Source organism: Apis mellifera, linkage group LG5 (assembly GCF_003254395.2).
Source record: "Apis mellifera strain DH4 linkage group LG5, Amel_HAv3.1, whole genome shotgun sequence".
NCBI lineage: Eukaryota > Metazoa > Arthropoda > Insecta > Hymenoptera > Apidae > Apis > Apis mellifera.
In genome coordinates, this window is record NC_037642.1 from 7,252,780 (window position 1) to 7,266,278 (window position 13,499).

At 38.4% G+C, this 13,499-nt stretch overlaps 1 protein-coding gene across 4 annotated transcripts in view; it reads right to left on the reverse strand.

The window, feature by feature from the left end:
• LOC413366 (homeobox protein SIX1) overlaps positions 1-10,452 on the reverse strand; it is a 36,494-nt gene extending 26,042 nt beyond the window's left edge. For 2 of the 4 annotated variants that reach the window (XM_006564191.3, XM_006564189.3), the window contains exons 1-3: positions 8,607-10,451; positions 5,843-6,125; positions 4,214-4,448 (exon numbers count right to left, since the gene is read on the reverse strand). In XM_006564191.3, coding sequence (XP_006564254.1) covers positions 4,214-4,448; positions 5,843-6,125; positions 8,607-8,894 — 806 coding nt within the window. In that variant the 5' untranslated portion in view covers positions 8,895-10,451. Of the gene's footprint in view, positions 1-4,213; positions 4,449-5,842; positions 6,126-8,606 lie in introns of all 4 variants that reach the window. The other 2 variants (XM_006564190.3, XM_006564192.3) reach the window with 2 other exon arrangements.
• Positions 10,453-13,499: the final 3,047 nt, after the last annotated feature.

Below are 13,499 nucleotides of genomic sequence, written 5' to 3' on the forward strand. Positions count from 1 at the left end.
AAACGTGTAATCGATACGACGACCGTGTTGTTTCTACGAGCGCCGATACGCGACTGCCGAAATTCGACATTCCCCCACTCTGCTAATTCCCTAAGCAGTACCGTACCGTACCGTTTATAACTAAATTGTAGAGGTATACAATTACTGGAAATTGATCGAACGATGGAACATTACACGTTTTCAGGGTCTCGATCTAAATTTAACATTTTCGATATCCGTGTAACATTATCGATTCGACAAGAACAAAATTTTACGATGTATTTATTTCGATATATATTTTCCTTTAAAATTTACCTAAAAAAAATATCGATATATATTTTCCAATAAAAATGTTTACGATTACAAAGAGTCGATAATTCCTTTCTTCGACAAACTCGATTCCGGCCCTGATGTAAATTAAAGTTGGATCACGCGTGCAGGGGCGGAAACCGTTGGCGGTATCGCGGTCCCCACGAGACTGGGGCGTCTCGTGGGCGTCGGTGTCGGGCAAAAAACGTCAAACTCCAGGATGCACACGGTGTACACACTCTCCCCCTGGGGAACTCTTATCGAACGATTTAACCGGCTCGTTTAACACGTGATCCATACGTATAAACGCATAAACGAAGAACAGACGATTTATTCGAAAGGCTCGCGTGACTTCTACTTCGCAAGGCAATAACCTTCGACAACTTCATTCTACCGGGAATTTCTGCTATTTTGCAATTGTGCTCTGAGAATGTATTGACTACGGATATTTTAACTTATATATACATTTTAATTTTAAATTAAATAGGCACAATTATTATTATAAAGAAATATACAAATGTAAATGGTAAAATAAAAAACAGAGATGCGTAAAATTTTAGTTACAAAGAGCGGATACCAACTGTAATAGCTACGAATAAATCTTTAGTATGTTAACCGTAGCAAAACATTTGGTAACATTTCAATTGCCGAAAGAGTAACGGGGTATCGATGGTTGGAGAATATTCTGGCCACGTGTGTGTCGCGAGAGAAAAAGATATTCGAGAGCGCGGATGGAATTGCGCGGAATAAAAGAGGCGAAGATAACGAGCAGACGGCGCCGTCTGAAATCGTCGCGATCAGCATCTTTTTCTCTTATCGTCCCTTCGCGTTCCTACGATCCGCGCGCACGTTCGGTTACCGGACACCGTAGTCACAGGACAACGTAGCCAACGTTTTTCTGCTGATCGACAGAAACGGGAAGAAAAACGAGAACGAGAGAGAGAAGAAAGAAAGAAAAACGATGATCGTTCGCACGAGGAACAACACCAACGAATGTTTTTATAGATATCCCCTCCCCGTAACGGAATGCGATCTTTGTCCAGTTTCGCGATAGTGAACCGTCATGTTGACTGTGCAGGGTAGCCAACTATCTAATAAAGAGACTAGAAGGTAGCGCGAAACGTAAACAAGCGGTACCGGATTGCGCCGCTTAGACAAGCAATTCTTATCTCTACGCACCGCTGCCCGCCTCGTCCTTTCCTCCACTCCCCCCCCCCCTCCCCACCTTTTTCTCTAACGTCATCCAATTTCGGTGCGAGCACGTGTGACTCATTAATTCCCCGAAATGTCCTAGCTCCTCGGTGCTCGTGTTTTCGTTTCGGTCGAATTTATCTCTCTCCATCATCAAGCTTGCGTTCCGATTAAACGCGTTCGAAAGGATTTGAAAAAAATCCACTAAACTATTTCCGATAATAAAAGATGATGGCAATTTGGATCCATCCGTAGACTGAAATCCAATCTCGCAATGATGAATTATGAATCATACAGATAGATAACGTATACGCAACGGCATCAAAAAAATTTATCCTTGAAATATGTTGTACGTTCGGTTAATGGAAAAAAGGACGATCGTTCGATGAACCGCTATCTCCTTCGTTGTTTAAATCATAAAACCACTCTTATTAAACGAGCCATCCAAACAATCAAACGAATCTTATATCGATGCAATCGCCGCCCACGTATCTAAACGCATATTTTTATCAAAATAAAAATTATGCCAACCTCGATATTGAAAAGCGCAACAATGAACTCGATCTCGATTCCATTCGAGGGAGTGTGCAACGAGTTACGCACAGGGAAGGGTACAGGAGGGTGATGTGGATGCTTTGTAGGATTTCCTGTAATTAATATGCCGCGAATGATGCCATGCGTATCCACGATACCCCCAAAGCCATCGGATAGGATCCACCACCGCTCGTTTCTCTCTCTCTCTCTTTCTTACCCCCACCAATTTCCCCCCCGCGCTAACCTATCTCCCTCCCTCTCTACCTTTCCGTTTCTCTTAGAGTCCTTCTCCGTTCATGGGAATACACAGAAGCCATAAGAAATTCGATACGTTCCCCGTGGCGTGACACGGCTGTGTACTGGACTGGGCCTCGCCACGGTGGTGCTTCCCACTTCCTCCCTCGCGAAATTCTCGTCCGAGAGGAGAAACGCCGTCTATCCTTGCCACGATTCGCATCGATGGATTCGCACCGAAATCAAGGGAATTGGTTCTTTTTACTTTTATTTTCATCATTCCCCTCCCCGTGTTATTTATGACGTATGATCGTCCATTCTTGAATTACGCTCTCGCTATTGATCATCGTCGCGTTCGAATCTCTTCTGCCGGAAACAGATGATTTTTTTTTTTTAATCTAAAGTAAGATTCATCTATCGCGTGTATTTTTTCTCGATATTCCCATACTGATTACGTAAATATTAAACGCGCGTATATAAAAATGAATAACAATAAAATTTTAAATTGGTCGAATATAATTTTCTTGTCAGAATATGTGAAAAAGAATAAGATGAATAAAATAAAGAAATAAATTTGTATAATATGAAACTCGAATAAAATTGGAGAACGAGGTAGTATCCTGCTATAATATTCTAGGATTAATCGGGGGGGGGGGGGGATAATATTACCAGGCGTAGATTCGTGTTATCCATTCCAATACGAAATAGAGAATCACGATATGTAAGTATGTATTGATTACATTGAACGTAAAAAAAATGAACGTAGATTATTACACGATTTCGAAAGGAGATATTATAACGGTATCTAAATTGTTCCCGAGTAGTGGAGAATTTTAACTCTCTTTCCGCTCCGAGAGCAAAATGGCGAGTAACGAGGATCCGACGATTAAGCGGTTCGACAGATCGTGTTACGTCTCGAACAAGGTGTTCATTTCGGATCGAAAATTACAGAGTTCCAACGGAGTGAGCTAAAACGTTAAAAAAGTTATACGTCCATATAATTAAATTCGAGGACGATTTAGAAGGAACAACATAACCTCTACTCGTTACCTCTTTCTTTCTTTCTTTCTACTCGATCGATAACGATGTCCTTCGATATGTAAGAAGAAAAAAAAAATGTGGAGATCCGATAAAAAGCGAATCGCAAGTGAAATACACGGCTAACGTTACGTAGTTATGAGGCCGTCTTCGAGTTTGTTCGGTCGTTTCTAAAATCGGATATAGAGCAACGACCTTCCAAACAACATGAAACTCCTACGCTTGCGCCCTCCACGAATTCCACGGATATCAACTCGGCCACCGTCATTAACTCTTCGAACAAGGCCATGCGAAAAATATATATATATATATATATATATGAAAATGCATACGTCGATATGACGAAGCTATTATTGTAACAACGCGTGTATCATCATCGACATTTCTCACGTGTTTTCCCATCTCTTTCCCACTTTAAAATAAGCAGACGCGTCTGGCATATCGCGATATATGTATATTTCGTTATAAAAAGAAGATTATGTAATGTTCCTCTTCTTTGAAACGTTCCAACTAAGAAAAACTCCTTATATTCATAAGGTTAATTTACACATTCCATGTGCATAAATGTAAATTTATCTTATAATACCTACAAGTAACGCTGTTGCGTGAGAAACCGCTTTTAAAATTCCCGCGAAAATGACGCTATATTTAGATCGTTATTACTAATATTACCATTATTATTAGGCCAAGCAAGACGAACAAAGGATATCGGATATTTCATCGGCAATAAAGACAATGTCTACTAAATGTCAACGCTCTAAACGACTTTTGATCTTTCGAGCAAAGATGAGAAATACGGAATAATATTCAAACGAAATGGAAAAATATACGTACGATTTAAAAATATGGATTATGCGTAACAAGTGATTAACGCAGTACAGAGTTAAGGAAAAGAAATATTGAGGAAATATTAAGAAAAGATAAGTACCTATGTTCAGCTGCACGATCCCTTTGTCTCCGGTTCTTGAACCAGTTGCTGACTTGCGTAGTAGTGAGTCCCGTGCTTTCTGCCAATTCTCGCTTTTCACGAGGCGAAGGATAAGGATTAGTAGCGTACCAATCCCTCAGAACGCTTCTTGATTTCTCCTTGAAGCAGTAAGATGTCTCCTCGCCGTCCCAAATAGTGCGGGGCAGAGGAAATTTACGCCGAACGCGATATTTTCCTGTAATTTAAATATATTTTTTTTTTCTTATATACAAATGTGAAATACTTATATTTTCAACTTTAAGCGATTTTAGGATATATTTTGTTTAATCTTGTATTTCGTGTTAAAATCCTATTGTATTTTAATTGTATAAACGTAATTAAAATTATATCGTCGATCATTCTCGTTTACGAACAAGATTATAAAGTTAAATAAAAATCGTTAATTAGAAGAAAAATCTTCCAAAATAATAACGCGATTTATAGGTCCAAAGGCGATAAATCTTCGAATTAGGAGAGGAAATATTTTTAAAACGACGCAACACCGATGCACAAACATCGCGTGTGTTCGATTTTATTTTCGTCGTTCGATCTACAAATATCGTGCATTGTTTTGCATTCTCCTTCAGCTATCAATTGCCATCGATATTCGAGGGAGTAAAAAAATCAAACATATAAATAAAACTTTATATCGCGAAGGTCTTTTAAAAATACTTCTCTGATGTTTCGCTGTAATCATTTTATGTGAATAAAATGGGGAAAAAGACGCAAGGGAAAAGGAGAAGGAAAGAGGAAACTGGGACTTGGATAAAAATTTTTGCTCTAACTTCTCTAAAAGAATCGAATACGCGTTAACCCTTTCTTAAAAACACGCACAGCGAAGTTCTTTTTTTTTTTTTCAAAGCAGCACAAACTTCGCGTCACACGAATTTCTTTCTTTCTTTCTTTGCTCTCTGGTTTGTAGTACGAAGACAAAGGAGGAAAGAAAGAAGGATCAAATGACACAAATTGGTTAGGACAAAAGTAAATGAAAAGATCTAATTAGAATGTCGGCTCGTTAAACTCGCCTTCTTCCCTGTTTACAATGCGCGACGGAAATAAAACTGGCAGGCCTCGGGCGCGAAATTGCGGCGCGATTCTTTTTCCTGCGCGAGATGTTTCCTTTCCGCCGCTATTATGATCGTCAATAAATTAGAGCCGATTTTTAAACTTTCGCTATCACCAACGACTGAGCGAGATTACAGAAAAAAGAAACGAACGCGAAGAATTTGAAAAAAATTTTCTCGCATATCGCGCAAAATGATGGAGAATATGATACAATTACGTAAAATAAATTAAGTTACGACACGTATCATCAATTTTTTTGTTTGCTAAATCTATTTAAGAATTTGAATTTCGTTTTACAGATTCGTTTTTAGATCGGAGAATTGTGAGCGACCAATGAGATATAGAAATAAAATTTAAACAATATGGCGTAAACAATATGGCGGTTGATATCAGCAATTAATTTATTTTTCGAAGAAAATTATCTTGAAGGACAATGCATACTAAACACACTTTACATTTCGAATTATCGAAAATTATAAACCAATGAAAATTCGAGGAATGATTTGAGGAAAATCTTATACTAACCAACTGCACCCAGAGGCCTTCCTCTCAATCTCTCGGCCTCTATGTAATGAGCCTTGAGCCAGAGAGCTTGCAGTTTCTGATGATTGTGCGGACTGAATGTATGACTCTCAAGAATCCTGTACAGTTCCTTGAAATGGCCCCGATGGAAGGCGACAATCGCCTTAGCTTTCAGCACACTCTCGTGACGGTGCAACCTAGTGCACGCTGGCAGGGACCACAGGAACCTGCCAAGCCTCTCCACAGAGCCTGCCTGTTGGAGAACCTGGACAGACGACACCATCGTCTTGAAGACGATAGACAGGGGGGGCACACTGTTAGTCGGCAGAACTCATCCCGATCTCCTCTTATTCTAGTGTATCTTGTATATTTCTCAATCGTAACTATTATTTCATCTCGTATCTATTCCATTCCGCGAAAAGGGTCTTTCTTTTTTCGATAAAATATCGATGATTTAACGTATCGGCAGATGTAACATAACTATCACTCGTTTATTAAGAAAGATAACACTTGAATAAATTTATGCTAATATTCCCTTTTCACGAGTTTATTCTTCGATGCAACACGACTCGTAATATATAAGCGAGAAAAAAAAAAAGAACCGAATTTTTATTACGCGTAAGCATTGAGAAAAACTGAGAAAAAGTATGAAAATATAAGTATCGAGGAAAAATTATTACGCTATAACATGTAATGAAATCAATGCTCGATTGCTTATTACAAGCAACTTATCGAAAACGATCATCCATTAAATGAGACGATGGTACGAGTCTTGTGCACCTGCCTCGATTACTTCTTCATTCGCGTCGCCGGGTGCCACTAGTTTCTACACTTCTGACGAACGATTAATCACAATGTGTGCAAGAAATCCGGTCATATAATGAGAAACGAGTCGCGATGAAAGCCTAAGAGAAATGGCCGACACACAGATCGCGATCGGGCTTCAACGACGGTATATACGGAAGTTTTCGATTGGCCGACGACAAATCAAACCGACATACCGAGGCGTGCTAGCTAAACCGTTAAACGATTTCAAATCTGTCTTGTTCCACCGTTCTGCCGCGAACTCGAGAATCGATTTGTCTTCGCGCGAGAACTCGAAGCACGCAACAGACGGTAGCACAAGAAATTATCGGCACCACCCGGCTAACGGCAAAATATCGATATATCGTTCTTTCTCGAAGAACGACTCGATTCGCCGATTACTTCGTATGATACAAGACAACTAGCGCCCACGTCTCACGGGATTTTCACGAATTACCGGTAACCATAGTGACGATAAAGTACCATCTGGCGGATGTCACGCGTAATTACTATTATTATTTCCAGTACGCTTTTTCAACTAATTTAAATTTTAAATTCAAAATTTTAAATTGATCGATCGTTTAATCACGGTAAATGTTTCACGCACGAAATGCTTTTAACCGAAACGATAAGTTTAAATTATATTGAAAGACACGATCGTTAATGTTTAAATTTTTTTTTTTTAACCTTCTCTTTATTATGACGCGGGCGTAATTAACCGTTAAACAATTCTATTCTTAACAAACAGCTCGGTCGTTTATCGAAAACACAAAACGCTGTCGTAAATTAGAATATCCATGTGACGTGGGCAAGGAGTTAAACGTCTAGCCGTATATGTAAGGCAAATGGGAAAAGTGTGCAAATGTTAACGTTCCTCGCGCATTTTTAACGTATTATTGATTTCTGTTTGTGTCTATAATTTCGCACATTTTTTTTTTTAAAGTAAAGAGAAACAATTGTTTTAATTTATTATTATACAATCGTATTTATACGATGGTACGTCATTTTTTTTTTTATTTTCTTTTCTTCATTTTTAATTCTTCGTCAAATTATACAAAATCAGAATCTCGAACTATTGCTTCGAATAAAACATTCGAGATGTGTAACTAATGAATTCCGTCGTGTACACATGGGCTATTCAATGCGAGAAGAGCGTAAACGTCGCACACAAAACAATTTATGATTGGTAAAATCGTATGAACTCCATTAGATGTGACATGCAAGTGAATCTTGGCGCGCGGTGTTGTACAATATTGTATTCGCGGAAAAATAGAAAATTTCAGGGAGAGTTTCATCACCGCAAAGTGCATAAATAATGGCCAAGAAGTTAAATATTATTTCGCGAATAATTTTATTACAAGAATTTAGGTCCTTAAACGATAATTTATGGATGTTGACCTTTCGCGTAATTGAAAATCTGCATATAAATTTATTAATTTCTATGATCTTAATAATATCTTACTCTCGATCGAAAATTCCGATTACCCGTGTCTTATTGTTCTTACATAAATGAAATAAATTAATAAGAAAATAAAAAAAATAAATTTATCAAAAATAATGATACGAAGGTATATGATAATATTTTTATATTATTTATTAATCAAGTGAAAAATAAAATATAAATCATTTGCATATCATATATATCATTTATAATGTTTCGATTGCAAAAAATATATAGTGACTTTTTGATGCACGATGTTACTCTCACAATCGACCGACAGATGAAATTTGTATATATAACTGGATATTATTTAAATTATATTATTCGCAAATCAATATTTTAATATCGTCCAAATGAAGAATGAAGTAAATTATAAGAAAATTGTATCTAGCATCTTTCCGTCGGACACTCGTCGCCCAACACCGCGCGTACGGAATTGATTTTATCGATTAACAACAACGCGTTAAAGCAAACTCAAAATTTCAAATTTCCACTCGAACAATAATATTTTTTAAAGCTTACCTCACAAACGCAGGCGACTTGTTCCTGCGTAAATCCGAAGCTGGAAAGTTGTCCATTGCTACCGCTACCACCGCCGGCAGAGCTGGCAGGACTGTCTTGGGGGCTATAACTCGCTGGTCCCGTTCCAGGACCGTAGGTAGTTGCTTCGACGGGTCCGGCACTATGTCCCGTGAGCGGTGTCGGTGTCCCTTGTGGGCTGTAATCACCGGTCGAGCCCAAAACATCTGTACCACCAGAAGAAGGTCCCATTGCACCTCCGTTTCCGGTGGTTCCTCCGTAGGCCATCATCGCATCATCTCCGGGGCCCACGGCGACCCCCTGTACACCGTTCCCTCCACCCTCCACCGTGGACCACTTTTCTTCCGTGCACTTCGTTTCACTCACTATTTTCTTATTCTTCTCTCGTTTTCTTTACCACGCGATAGAATTATATTGTTTGTTAAACACTTGTTGTGAAAAATCCGCGGCCCACTGGTCGTTTAGCCGACGGACGAGGCTCGATTCTTTCAAGAATCGTTCCGACGGCGGATATTCAGCTGCGTACGAGCCACCGGCGGTAATGAACTTATCAACGATCTTCATACCTTTCGATAGTCATCCACGATGCTCTTTCACGTACAATTTTCTGCGAGGCATCCTTCTCTCGGTGCGTTTTCACCGTAGTCAACGAACGAAAACGTTGTTCGCTTTAGATGTATAATTGGAAAAACTATATATCGTTATAAAGATTTTCTCTTTCGATCGGACGAAACTGACGCGTAGTCAGTGAAGTAAAGTGGTCGTGTATGTACTTTTGAGCACAGAGAGAAAGCAGAGGGTTGAAGAGTTTATAACAGCAACACAAAGGAAGAACGCGCCACACTTGTGACGGTATAAACGCGTCAGAATATGCAGGAAGGGGATATTTTTAGTCTACTGCTGGTAGACTTGCTGCAAGCTCGGCTGCCGACGAATTCCAACGAGACGTTTCTCGTGTTACGAGAGTAAAAGAAAGGATACACTCCGTGGAATAATAAAATCTCACACTCCAGCTGCAGGTTATTCTCTAATCTGCTTTCAGAGGCTGATATGTAACCAGCACAGCCAGTGGGTCGATTCACTGTCTCTCTCTCTCTTTCTCTTTCTCTGGCACGTTTATCTTTTTCTATAGTTTCCTCATCTCGCGTGTGTTGCGCGATTATCTTGCGTTACTGCCTCCGACTAGATCCGATTATGGCAAGTTTCTCTTAGAGCGCCAGGTGCGCCCTCCTTCAAGATTATCCTCCCTCTTTTCCCTTCGACTTCGCGTCTTTTCTATCTCTTCGTGGCAGGTTGCACCGTGAAATCCACGGGCTCGTGTTTCCGCGGGCCGTGGTAGGTGTGTATTTATAGGCGCTTAGTATACTCGCGTACGAACGCGCACTGGCTATTATTAGGAGCGTGTTAAATAGTCCGTTTCTGTCCTCCTCTATCTTTTTCGATTCTTCTTTTCATCAAATCTCGAGCGGAACAATTTTTCAAACCATTGTCGTCGAATCTTTGAGAACAGATTATCGAAAAGCACGCGACACAACCGATACACTTGAAAACGATTCGAAAAACGCACTGTTTATATCGCACTCCTAACACTACCGGCGAAAGAAAACACGCGATGCGATGAACATATCCAATAAATATCAACGATCACGCGCGACGGCACGATGATCAAAGTATATCGGAACCCGAAGACATCGAAGACAATTCGAAGAATGATAACGAAACGTCAGATTTACACACTCCCTCTCTCTTTTTCTCTCTCTCTCTCTCTCTTGTGACCGGTCGAAAAAGAGACGTTCTCCTACGCACGCACCAGAAGGGACTGCCGCTCCGGCGTGTTCCGAGACCGAGCCACTCTGTCATGCGCAGCTAAGCGCCGATTGGCTGGGGCGTGGTCGGACTGACAGCTAGTCGATGCGTTTTCTCATTGGCTGTTGGGCATGGCTACGACCACCATCTCGTCTCATCATTGGTCGAGCCTCGTTCGGTAATAAATAAATCTCATTACACCCCCGACTTGTATTCCTTTCTTTCTTTAATATGAACATAGTTAAAGAGATGGGCAAGTAAATCGGACGAATCCATCCCAGAACGAGCATATTTCAGTTACTTTCACATAATTCGTTAAGTTCTATGATTGGCTATTTAATTATCTTCTACGAATACGTATCTCACTCGATGATGTAAAAATCTAGTAATTTCTCGGTGTATCGTTAACAGCATTTGGTGAATTTTATACGCGTGATGTTATAGTAACTATAATTTAGGAACAATATTTAAACTTATCTTTTATTCGTAAATATTTCAGATTATCATATCGAGTTATAAGTGGTTAAGAAAGAAAATATTGATCTAACGTTGTTAAATTCTATAAATGAATATTTATACTTGAAAGAATCTAACCTATTTTTACATCTTTTCATTTTCTTGTTATTTTGGTTTGAATAATTTTTGTATTGATATAATATATATATATATATATAATACATCGATTTAAAAATAATAGATATATTTATAAAATCTAAGTACAATAAATCGCCGTGATTTATTTAATTTCTGTTTTTAAATACTTTCCGTTCTTCTCTCATATTTTCACAAACGAGTGTCATCGATTTTTCAGTGACTGAATTGAATTTGTTCGAGGTTGACGTTAATAACTGTTTTCCATTTACATTAAACAGAAATTGAAATGAAATGTTTTACAGTTGGTTTTTTCTTTCAATAAATTTCAATGGAAATAAAGCCTTACTGTGTATATTCACAAAGAAAATGAAAAACATTGGCCGATTTGTTTGATGCAATACCGCGATTTACATAACCTCACAAATTTTCACCGAAATATTTTTACGTTTTTATTGTCACGTTCACATCGCTAATGAAACAAATGATTCTCTCTCGAAGTAATATTGACATTAATACAATATCAGATTAATGCTGACGACAAAATATACAAAATACAGAATATTTGCTATAAATGAACGAAAAAATTAAATATTTTAATTGAGAATAAATGTTTCACTTTAATAAATAAAATGTTTAAATATACTCTTTCTATTGCATTTTATTGCAAAATATGCTTTATATATATATATTTTTTTAAAGACTTTTAAACATAACGTTTTAAAAACTTGACCAATCTTCGTTTTTGAGAAAGATCGTATGGCGTGGTGGACGAAAGGACATCTTGTTTTCTCAGACTGGAAGGACTTTTGTAAAAACAAGGTTTCGCTCCCTAAAATAATGCATGCCGACCAAATTTCTCGGTATGTCCTGGCTCAAAAGCCTCGTTCGAACGAAACGAACATGCCGTTTGTTTTGCACACACCGTTTTCCGTCTTTTCTGATTGACATGGGACGTTTTTCAAGCTTCGCACGTGTTATCGTAGCAAATCCTTCTCTTCTTCTTTCGTTGCTTTTGTGGATCATTTTTGATGGTTATTAAAAAAAAAAAAAAATTAGAAGTGCTTTTTAAATTTCAATAGAAAAATAATTTACAGACAGGAATAATTTTCTTGATACATGATGAAAATTCTATTTTTTTCTTCTTCTTCTATTATTGTAATTTTACAATCTTTTCTCCTTCCATTATTTGACCAATCACAATAAAATTTTACAGATAGAATAATTCATTCTTTTGTCTTATGTTTCAATAATATTATGGAATAAAATTTAATTTTTTTCCTCAAGAAATAAATAATCCCGGATTAATCGATGATTAATTACTTATGTCATTCATCTCTTTCTCTCTTCATGATGTGGTTCATCAGAGTTGATATATTTTGAGTAATTCGATAGCCAACAATTTGTTATCTTTCAGATTGTCCTGGAATTTTTTAACACGAAGTGTCTGTCAGATAAGATAATAGCGCGATTATATAAATAAGTAAGAGCAAGAATTACCTGATAATGGAGATTCTCATTCGAATGATCCTGCAGAAATTGACACATTTACAGTGGTTGTATGCGGTTCTCTCCGACGGGGTGCCACCCGTGGCGTCACCATTCATCCTGGACATACGGTCGAAGCGGTTTGTGGTCCAGGAAGAAGTCGTTGACATCATAATGTGACGTCTAGATGCTTACGGTTCTCCTCGCCCCGTGAAATCAACCGTTCGATCTTCTCGATGACAACTTGTTCAAAAATATCCGCGCCCGTGTTAAGAATAATTTCTGTGTCACGTGCCGCTTATCTTTCATCTCATCCTAAAATATTTAAGAAAATTAATCCTCTTTGTACTTTGCTCCGTAATCGATCTATCTATTTATTTATTTATCCATAGATAAATACTTTTCCAACGCGTTCATTCCGTTAATAGAAAATCATATTGATTATACATACCCGAATTCATCGTGGATAACATTTCAAACATCTTGAATTCGATTCTTGTCCTTACCAGCTCCATCAAATTTGCCCAACTTTTATTTAAAATCGCAATCCAATTACTTATAATCCAATGAAAATTAAGTAAACAGAGAGAAACGATTATTATCACAATCGAGTTAAAATCGAACCGTCTAAGTATCCGTAAACGTGATTATTCCTCCTAGTTGAGAAGGAAGGGGAAATGTCAGTCTCCAGCGGCGTAAAAACACAAATTTTTGATGCCTCGTGGGATTCTCGTAGACGGAACGCCGACACGAAACGTTTTCGCATCGACATCGATTCTCTTTGCGGAAGAGAGAGGGCGAAGGTACGGGAAAAAGACAGGAGAGAGGAGAGAAAGAAAGAAAAAGGGAAGCGTAGAACGCGAAGAAAGGTTGCGTAACAATGCGAAAACGCAAGAGAGCATCCAACGAAAAGCTCGTATCACGTTCCCATAAGTGGCAGGGCGCGAGAATCCCCGCAGAGACGTCCTCACGCTTTTCTCTCTTTCCTTC